Source organism: Cyprinodon variegatus, unplaced genomic scaffold (genome assembly GCF_000732505.1).
Source record: "Cyprinodon variegatus isolate N-32 unplaced genomic scaffold, C_variegatus-1.0 Scaffold26, whole genome shotgun sequence".
NCBI classification, from domain to species: domain Eukaryota; kingdom Metazoa; phylum Chordata; class Actinopteri; order Cyprinodontiformes; family Cyprinodontidae; genus Cyprinodon; species Cyprinodon variegatus.
The window spans coordinates 91,529-102,866 of NW_015150479.1; the positions used below are offsets into that span (position 1 = coordinate 91,529).

At 35.3% G+C, this 11,338-nt stretch overlaps 1 protein-coding gene across 1 annotated transcript in view; it reads right to left on the reverse strand.

Moving 5' to 3' along the window:
* The window catches only part of rnf180 (ring finger protein 180), a 10,610-nt gene extending 1,335 nt beyond the window's left edge, over positions 1–9,275 (reverse strand). The window contains exons 1-3 of the mRNA XM_015395577.1: positions 8,379–9,275; positions 3,143–3,383; positions 2,028–2,153 (exon numbers count right to left, since the gene is read on the reverse strand). Of these exons, the coding sequence (XP_015251063.1) occupies positions 2,028–2,153; positions 3,143–3,383; positions 8,379–9,275 (1,264 nt within the window). The remainder of the gene's footprint in view (positions 1–2,027; positions 2,154–3,142; positions 3,384–8,378) is intronic.
* Positions 9,276–11,338: the final 2,063 nt, after the last annotated feature.

An 11,338-nucleotide genomic window follows, 5' to 3' on the forward strand; every position in this document is an offset into this window, starting at 1 on the left:
AGATACACAACATCTTGCTGAAAACACTGAAGTTTTCTTAAGAAGTACAGTCTGCTCTGTCCCTTCTTGTAGACGACTTCACTGCTGCGTATCCTGTTGAGTTTTTTATTCAGGTGAAATGCAAGGTATTTTTACTCCTCCTCCACCTCCTCTTTTCCTATGATGTTAATAGGATTTGTCTTGTTTTTATTTCTTCTTAATTACTTATTAATGCGATAATACGCTGGCAGGTACTTCCTCCCCTCTGACCAAATGTTTATTTGGTTTATCATTAAAACTGATATTTCAGGTTTCACTCCTTCACAGAACATATCATTGATCTTTAAATCATAACTTTCTTTTTATCAGTATCAGTATCAGTCTTTTTCTGTCCTTCCATCATAGTTAGGATTGTCAAAAGGAAGGAAAGAATAAATAGCAAAGAAAACAGAAAATGAAGAATCCAACGACCCAGTTGACAGAGTAGATATAGATTATGACCATGTCCATGTCAAAACGCCAGCTTCTAGGCTCATCCTCAAAGTCAAGGGCATCAAGTGGGAATCCTCCTCCGTGGGGGAACTGGCGTCTCACAATTGGGTTTGACTGCCTCTGGAAACCTTATTAAGAAAATTCAATTAATATATGCTCATTTGTAAACACTTTACATGTGATTTACACGACTTAATTTTGTATTCAGTAAGAACCTTTTGTTAATTTTTAGGGTACAGTACAATGATGTAATAGAATTTTTTAATTTTTGACAACTTGTTTTTGTTAAAAGTAAGATAATCTAACTCAACATCTGAAAGTATTTTTAGTTCTATAGATAATTAAACTTTGAAAAATAAACATTTCTGTGCTTCTAAGTATGTAATAAAGCCATATATACAAAATTTCAATTTCAACGCTTGTCAGAGAAATCGTTGATAATTCTGCTCTCAGAGCAGCAGCCCCTCCCTGGCCTTAAAATTAGTAAACCGTTGTACATACAGTAGGAGAGTGATCACAGGCTCTCCAGGAAACACCTAGTAAATAACACACACAGTTTTTCCAATCAGCAAATGGTGATGTGAGGCAGACCATGATCATTTCCGCTCAACACTGAGATGAGGTGGAGAAGGTACTGACAAAAATCAATCAAAAAGATTCTTGGTGAATTAAAAAGATTCAACGAGCCAGGTGCATGGAGTCGGGCGCCCTTTTCCTAGGGGCCATCTGATCCCTCTACATGCATGCATCGGACCTGTCCCTGGTGCATTTTGGACTTTGACAGAGCTGCCCTCTCTTGCCGGTCCTCTTCATAATCTTTATGGAAAGTATTTCTAGGTGCACCCAAAGGCCATATTGGGGTCGGTTTGGGTGCATTGGATTTTATGGTGCAATATCACCACTCACTAGGTTGGTGTGAGCGAACTTGCTCGAACTTGCTTCTAGGCCGAAAGTTATGCTAGTATCCTTTCCTAAAGTATTGTGGTACATTTATGGACACAAGAGCACATATGTGGTATACTAGCCTTTATGCATCTTCATGTTGCAGTGGTTCTAGGACAATGTCATGAAATTGGCGGCCACCCAGACAAAGAGGGTTGGGGTTACAGTGAGGAAAATTGTCTTTCTTTCAAGTTAAAAAAAAATAGCAAACTAACTCAACTAATATTTCATAAAAGAGTACTCCATAGAGCCAAAAGCAATATTTCATGATATGCTGTTAATGCTTAGTTAACTTAAAAAGGCTTAATAACACAGGATATAGAACTTTTAAAACCTTACAATACATTAAATGTACCATGTTAGATTTGCAAAACTGCTGGTAGAGCCTTGAGGTATTTGCTGTCATCTCTGTAGATTAGGAAAATCATTCAACAGAACTCAAAAACACAAAATATTGAATGCACTTCTTATACTTTAAGTAAATGTTTAAAGTCATTGAAAGCAAACACAAACTGTAATCCATTTTCCACATTTGAATCCATATATATATGACAATAAGCTGCTGGCATGTTGTAATTACTATATCCCACTTAAAAAATGAGAAACAAACTTGCCTCGAAAGATTTGGAAGAGCCTCCTACAGCTTGGGAGGGGCCACTTTGAGCAAGGTGCTCTCTGAAAGTTCTGCTTCCTGGAAAGGTAATCCTTTGGGAAGAATGTCTTTGCTGTTTGGTTCAGGTCTAAATTTGGCATAAAAACATATTAAGGTTATCAATTATCTAATAAGTAGCTAATTTTGTTTACTGTCTGACTTTAACATAAGCCAAAAATTGATTTTTCTGTGTCCTTCAGTTTGACATTGGCGTTCAATGTGCAGAAAATTATGTGTTGTTGTCATCGAATCATTAAAAAGAGCCCCTAGTGTTTCTGCAGTCCCCAACAGTCATCCTGTCCATGTTGCCCATGATCTGTATCCAAAAGTAGACCACTCTGAGTCATAAGAATCTATTAATTATTCATATTTCTGTCCGAATCATATTATATTGGATGAAATCTCTGTATCTTAGCCTGAGATGTCATCTAATGGTTTGGCAAGTAAAAAGAATAAGTGCAATACTTTGAAAAAGTATTTATACCCCCTTAGCTTTTACAGATTTCGACACATTATGATCAAAACCTTTGGTTAATTTCATTTTGATTTTTTTATATACCCAGAAATAGTAGTTATAAAACAATTTTGGAAAATAAATATAAATAAAATGTGTAAAGTATAACATGCATATGTGTTAAGACCCATTTACCTACACACGAATAATGAAATCTAGTCAGTTCAATTAACGTCAGAAGTCACCAATATAAAAGTTTGTAATGAATTCTATTATACAGTATACTATGTTGATTGTTTAATCATCATTAAATGCAAATTGCATGAACAACAGGTCAGAAAAACATTGTGTACAAGTCTGAGCTAGGTTACTAACAAAAACATATTTAGCATGTAAGTAATTTTTAAACCAATGTTCTTTTATGTTTTTAATTGAAAACACAAATATTTACAAAATATTTAGCATCTCTATCATATTGTTAATTAACAGTTAACTAACTGTTAATTAAATGTAATTAATACATGTTTGTAAACTGTATGTACATCAATATTTTTGATGCAGTGCTTTATTTTATAAATAATTCCAAATTGTTTCCATACTTTGACTTTTGATCACCTACTTACCCTTTTGGAAAAAGACATGAGTGATGATGGTTCTGCAGAGAGGACAGGGGGTATTTGTGGGGCTATTCTTTGCAAGTGTCCTCAAACAGGGCTCACAGAAGATGTGGTTGCATGGGAGGCACATGTAAGGATTGAAGTACACATCCAAGCATACAGCACAGACCAAACCCTCTTTGTTTCTCATGCTCAGTGCTTCTTCATCCTCAGTGCTGCTGCTGGTGCTGGGGGTGGCTTGTGAACTCTTGAATAAAGTGAGAAAGTAAAAAAAAAAAAAAGATTTCACAGAAGTTTGAGAATTAAGTCAGCATCCAAGCATATGTAAGCAAACGTCTTTTTATGTGTGACAGTAGCCTGCTGCTCTTGCAAATGCGTAAATATTTAAACATACATGTGCTTGTTTTGAATCTTATGTAGTTTTGAATTTTTTTATTTCACCTCAACACTTGATTGCCATACATTTTTAACTGAACTATGTATTGGTCTCTTTTCTACAGTGTGATATTCACAGGTAGTTTCATATGCCCTTTATACTCTATAAAATGCACCAGTGAAATCAATTCTGAGTGGCTATAAAATAGTAGTGACTAAGAAACTGAAACTTCTTGTAATAAGACTTCTTCACTAGTATTGTAGAAATGTACAATTTGTAAATTGAACTTGTCATTGGAAGTGCAGAGATGTATGAGTAAAATAGGAAAATTTAAAGAAAATCAAACATTTCAAGGATCGAATGCATTCTCTCTAATTAAGATATGACTACATTTATTAAAGGCTAAGTCATATCAAACCTACATGGTTGTAAATGTCTTTAATATGAGTGTTCTTGTCCAGACAGACGTCTGACTGGACCCAAAATACAACATAAAATGAACTGTTCAGTATATGACTAATTTTGGTTACAAACATAATTTTTATTTGTTATTAAATATGTGAATATTGCTTGCCCAAATCTAGTTTTCTGAACTTTGTTCAGCTTTCTGTAATTGCAAACATAGAGTACATTTCCATTACAAGATAGTGTTACACTAGATGCTATTAAATATTTCAGAACATTTTGACACCGCCTTGTGTTTGTCCTTTTCTTTTTATTGCCCCTAGATGAGCGTTAAATTTTCTAATTAAATGATACGGGTGAGCACAAGAATCATCTGTTGTTTTAAGGGGATACATTTATTGTCTGCATTTTTAAAATCTTATTGTAAAGGACTACCCCAACCCTTCAATGTGCATAGATTTTTGGGGCCATCTATTTGTGCCAATAACAAGGATTCCTGCTATTAACAGATGGTCAGATCTTTCAAAAACATAGTATGAACTCATAGCTGCTCTTGCAGTTCTCTTTACAGTTTATGTCTTTCAGTTCCAACTCCAACAGCAATTTAGACAAATAACAAGTGCTGTAAAAACAAAACAAAACAACAATAAAATAAAAACAATAAATTGTCCCAAAATAGACAGTTAAGTCAAACAATGAAATATCAAGCATGTACTTAAATAATGGAAATAAAAACTTAGCTGAAACCTGATAGAAAAAGAAAGGACATTTAAAATTTAATGCTTACGTTAAAAAAAGATGTTAATGTATGTAACTACATGCAAAAGCTCTAATTAAAAACATAAAATACCTCTACCCACACATGAATATTTATGTGACATTTTTCTTTGAAAATACCTTTTGCAAAGGTAATTGAATTACTGTAAATTATTTGAAAAAATACTGACTTTTGTTTGAATTTGGTTTACGGAACACAGAAAATATGCAAGCAAGGTATTTATTCTGAGAGAAAAAATATCTGTGAATGAACTCATCAGTTTATTACGTATACACTGCTGCACCAAAGTAGCCAAGTTTCATAAAAACCAAGGGGCCATACCAGACAATATTGCTTAAAGAAAGTCATGGTAGGTACCATCAAACGTTTTCCTCAAGCCAATTCGGGAACAAGGGAAACACATTAAAGAAATTGCTTTGATGAGATGACACAAAACATGTTTTTAAGCAACCTACTATGCATGCAGGAAGACTAACAAGTACTTGTTACTTGTTAACTAAAACAACTAAAGCATAAAAAAATGAAAATAAATATTCACAATGATGTTGCAGCACTATGATGTTGGAATGTTTTTCTTTTTCAAACCTTCTCAAAATGGGATTAAATAGATCCAAATACAGAGCCGTGAGACTCACAAATGTTTTCCTTTAAGCATAACTCTTACTGTACATTAAACTTGCAGCAACAGCTACGACAGAAGCTTATGACCTAAGAGCTGCAAAGTTACAAGATGCAACACATAACTTTTTTAAAACATACAGTAGGATATTCATTTTACATTTCTTTACTTACTGACAGTATATATATATATATATATATATATATATATATATATATATATATATATATATATATATATATATATATATATATATGCTGCAGCACAACAAAGATTCCCACACTAAATCTCATAATCTTTCATCCTGAAATACTAAGTTCTCAGTTTTTCTAAGTGTCTTTGTCCCTGAGATTCCACTCATTATATCCCAGTTAGACCTCATGTAAAAGAATTTACCTCTGTCCCCACATCCTTCATACATATGTTTCGGCTGCCGCCTCAAAGGGGTTCATGTCTAGAGCTTTAGAGTTAAGAAAGCCTACAAGTGTTTCCGCTGTAATTACCGCTTTATCACCTGGAGGGGCCCAGGGACTACCTTATACTGTAGCAGTAAGTTTGTCTCTCAAGGTGTGTCATTAACACACTGAGAGGGGCAGATTCAGAGCGCCCAAAGCTCTTAAGAAATTATGGAAACAGGCTTTCCCCTGGTATCACGAAATGTAACATAGCAATGTTTTGTTCACTACAGGTTGTTCATACTAACAAAAGAGATTTTATAACATTTAGGTAAACCAAAAAGTCAAACTTCTCTATAAACTATATATCATAGTGAGTACATTAAATTGTTTATCAAAAATTATTATTGTGAAGGTATGTTTGTACGTCAAAAGTAGATCTTCAAGTAAGTTGCAAAGTGATAGCATTTGCAAATAAGCATACAGTGTGGGGAAATTATTTTTTTGCATGATACAGTTGGCCAGAATTGTTTTACTGTATATTGTGTCAACGCTGCTATTGAGAGGAGCGGGTGGAGATAATCCACATATTTAGAGCATAATCTGCTCTTATGTCAATCAGCAGACAAAAACAACTTCCCATGTTTTATGGTATGTTATAATTTTATATTTAACATGACTTATTTTAATAACCTTTTTTACATACTGTGAATCTCCTCTTTGTTTCACAGCCACTCTCATACTCCCTGTAGAACATGCAATCTGCTCATTTAAATGAGCGAAAACAAATCGATTTGCATATCATCAAATTTGTGCAGCAATCTGTGTAGAGTACCCATAACACACCCACTTATTGCAAATACAAACAAAATTCCACTTATCTATATATTCTTATTTGTATACACTGTATGATTTAAAAAAAAGTATTCTGTATTAATATGGGCCTAATAAAAAAAAAGTATTCTTGAGCTAAACTAAGTCTGTATCAATCAGAGTGTCTCCTGAAGGTCTGCTGATTTGATGGGTGACCTGACCAACGTAATACTTTGGATCTTTTGATTGCTTCTTGTATGTCAAGTCATCCATGATCTAAATGAAGCCGGGATTCATCAGTTTATTTTAAGCAAAGCCTTGTTGGGTTTACTGCTATTAATATAAACCATTTAATTAATCAACCAAGAACAACTAGCCTTTGTTTACATTATCTCTGGCAAACCTTGATTTAGAAAGACTTCATAATATCCCTGGAGAACAAAGGTTTACTTCTTCCGTATTTGTATAACAGATAGATTTGTACAGTAATTTTCTGATTTTACAGACTGTGTAATAAAGAAGAACTTGCTGTAGGTCCTGTAATGACAGTTTGGGGTTTCTGATACTACTTTTGGACTCCTGCAGTGTGCTTTCAGGGTGGACTGGATTTCAGATCTTAGTATGATGGTAACTGTTTTGAATGTTCTCAAAATGTCAAATTGTCAACTTTAGAAGTGGAATGGTGGATTTCAATATCTTTATCAGACTGGTGAGCAGCTGCAATCTTTGCCAAGACAGCTAATCAAACTGGTTCACTGTAAGATCAGCAGTCAAAAACATATGGAGCCCAATATCTGAGGTATAAACAAGACAAACTGGTTGTTTTGATTTACTCCTCTCCAGAAGTTTATAAAATATAAAAAAAATAAACAAAAATTTTAAATTTAAATTAAATATTCAAATGTCCTCAAACTAAAGTGAGATGCTTTTGAATAAATTATTCTGCAATAGATACTGTAATACCACCGTTTTATAGGTATTTCTTTTATACGACATTTTTCAAATGGTGTCAAAACATCTAAAACAATATGATTTGTGATTCAGATCCTATCAAAGTCATTTCAAAAGTTTCTGGACTCAACTTACCCTGTTAGAGTTCCTGTAACAGCAGTAAAAATGATTTTAGTCTGGCGATAAGACTTCAGATTGGCAGCAAAGCAAAACTGAAACAGCTACATCTCTTGCCAATTTTTAAGGGCTCTTTGCCCATGCCTCATCATGCAGCTAATTCAGACGTAACCCCACTTTAAACCATGCAAACACAATGGCTATTGAAATGAGCTAGGTGCAGACATGGTGGTTTAGTGGTGGGAGTCTGGCTGCACTGAAGTTACACGGCCTGACACAGACACAGCAGAGCCATGAAAAGCTCTAAAAATAATGATGGAAATGAAAGCAAAGTGGTTTTAATTGCTCTTCTGTGCACTATAAGCCCACACAACTCTTGTCTTGTTTTGGTCATAGACTTTCATCTTGCATATAGATACATTTGACTAGCTCTAAAGTAATCTAAAGCTGGATTAGCCCTACAACATGAAAATGTAAATGTATTGAATTTAACTTGACTTCAACAATTGTCCCATTTATAAAGTCGGAAATTTGACAAGACTCCTATTTCAACATTTGCCAAGATGTGTCTAGTCCATATAACCTAGGAGAGACATCTTTGTTATCTCCAATATTCAGTTTTTTTTAAGTTGATTATATGACATTAATGATATTGCTTCAATGTAGCATCAATTGGACCGCAGGGGAAAAAAGAAACTGAATATGTGATTTTTCTTTTATTCTTTTTGTGTATAAAGAACATAAACTTACTGTCGGAACATTTGATAAGAGACCACAGGGGAATTTACCTGGCTGCTCTCCTGCTGCTGACTCTGTTTCCATCTCTCTCTCCTCCTCTGTCTTCTTCTCAGACTTTTAATCCGGCTCTTCTCTCGTTTACTAATCCTCCTCTCTTCTGAAGGGATACAAGGTGGCGACTCTGTCGAATACATTCCTCGACCAGTCACTTCGACCACACCGCTTCCTTCTTCCTCTCCTTCTTCAATGGTGTCCTCATTCCCATCCTCGTCTCCTTCGTTTTCTGAATCTGAGATGTGTGTCTGACTTGAATAGCCTTGCAATGTTCGTTCTGAGCCTGCCCCTCTTTTCACTTCTGCCAAGAAAGAGTCTGAATCTCTTGATGAAGAGGCCCGTGATGACAAAGGAGCAAATCTGCGTAGATCGCCAGGTCGACCACACTGAAAGTGTAAATCGCTTGTTTCAGTCTGGGTAAAGCCAACAGTTTGTGATTTAGAACATGTATGCTTGCTCTCTAAGTTGTTTGATGATTCTTCAGTTTTTAAAATGCTGTTTAACTGCATATTAGTGGAAAAGCTTTCAAAGGTTCCTTTTCTTGTTGCGTCTTGGGCTTGATCTGCACACAATTTTTTCATCCTTCTTGGATGGTCTTGACCTCTCTCTTTACCTCTAATGTGCCTCTCCTCTTTTCTTTCTTGGTTTCTTTCCCCTCTTCTTCCTTGTTTTTCCTCAGGGCAGGTCTTTCTGTGTGCTTTTCTCAATGGCAGGGCAGGTGTGACCAGGTGCTCTTCAGTGAGGTGATCTGCGGCCCTCAGCAAAGGTCTCATTTCCTTCATCCATCGATTGTGAATCTCATTGCTGCCATGTCCTTCACTGGGATCTTCATTTCTATTACCTTTGTTTGTAGTAGTGCCACCAATGACTGAGGTTCCCATGTGGGCACTCATCTTGAAGTTCTACAGCGTGCCGGGTTTAGCAGAGCACATTAGGTTGACTTTTATTCAGCTAAACAGGTCTTACCTCTTCTCATACGTCACTTAGTCTTTCTTCTTCTTTCGACTTCTTCATTTACTTTTAAGTATTGCATTTATGAGTTACAGGGTGTTTTAGTTCAGGGCATTTAAGCACTGCAGCTCTCTGGTTTGACATGTCCTGCCCTTCTGAGCCCCCTGGGTTATTCTACACTGTGGACAAAGACAAAGTCCCTGTGTTGAGCCCCATTACAATAGGTGTTCTGTACACAGCCTCACTATAGTGCTGTTCAACCTATAGAAAGCTCGCCATTATAGACCAACAAAACTCACAAAAATGAGGTGAAAAAGCCAGAGCAACATTTTGTTTTCTAAAGTTAAATAGCATTGGGTCAGCTTTTCTATATTTGATAGCTTGCAAAAGTATTTACACCCATTGAACTTTTATGAATTTTCTCAAGTTAAAGTCATACATTTTTATATTTTATTGCTCGGTCATCCATAAACATAAATTTTCCAATTCTGACACACATTTTTGATCTGACTCTGACTGGGCTATTAAAACATTTGAATAACCTTTGGTCTAAACCTTTTCATTGCTCTTCTGGCTAAATGTCCATAATCTATATATCCTGCTTGAGCATGCCTCAGTCTCGTTTTTTTCCTCCTAGGATTGCCTTGTGTTTACCTCCAGCCATCTCCCTATCAATTCCTACAAGCTTCATCATATATAGCACCAAGCTACCACCATTTGTGATGGGAGTCATGTTTTCAGGTTATATGTAGTGTTCAGAAACTCCCCCAGGATTAGAGCAGAGCACTGGGTACCTGTATGATTGATGCTTTCCTCGCTCAGCCTCTCAGTTAAGGTGGATATCCATTTACTCTGTGAGGTTTTCATTATAACATAATATATCACAAACTAACCTTACTTTAAACTTGACCTGTTTTTTACTGGAACTGGGGGTTATTTATTCTTCAAAGCCACGTGTCTCCTTTCTTCCATGCCACAATTCTGTTCTACTAAGTTGTTTTCAGACAAATGTTAAATTTTATGGTTGTAAGGTATCAAAATGAAAAAAAGCTCTAAAGGGTTTTAATGGTTTGGCAAAAAAAAAAAAATAATAATAAATTTTCAAAGGTAAATTGTTAATAATTTTATAATCTGAACGTCATTAAAAAAAAAAATTGGAATATGCCTTATATCTGTCTTATCTTTTTAAAAAAGCTTTTTCAAAAAGCTAGTGAAAATGAAAAATCCAAAAAGACCATCAGGAAAGGTAACAGCTAAGCTAGAAAGCCTATGAAAAAATAAGCTTTCTAGCTTTCTTTTTTATTTCTTTATTTCTTTTTTATTCAAATAAACGGGGACAAAAATTAAAATAATGATCTGTGTGTTTATTTTTCAGAAAATCAATTTTCAACATAAAATTTAGGTCGCAGCATTACCAGAACATATCGAAAGAAAGAAAAAAGATGACTAGATCGAGCCTTCATCTAACGATCGCACAGCAATCGTGATAATATATGAAGTGGGCAGCAGATGGCAGCAGTGTTACTATGTGACTCACAAAAGGAGCTGTTCTTGGTCCTGAATTACCGTCTCCATTTATCCGCGTATAGTGAGTTTGGACTTCTTGTTCTTCTAGGTTGAAAATTCATTTCAGGACTTACGAATTTCATGCTGAGCATTAAAAAACCCATCTGCTTAAATCTGAATTAAAAAAAGACATTGATCAGTAAATTAGATACTTCTGAATTTGTTGAGTGGAGTTAATTAAGACCAATTTTTAAGCAGGAGCCCTGTTATCACAATTTTAACATAAATAATAATGATAATAAAAATAAAGGGTAAGATAAAGCCCAGCGAAATGAAAGTATCTTCCTCGTGACAGTAGCCAAAAGTGAAGCATTGGGGAAAGCACAGCAGCAGAAAACTCCAGGGTGAACTCCTCCCGGTCTGACGTACCAAGAGCAGTTGGTATAAATGAATTCACGGACTCATCAAGCTCAGATGATTTGCTGCGCGTCTGGCTTTC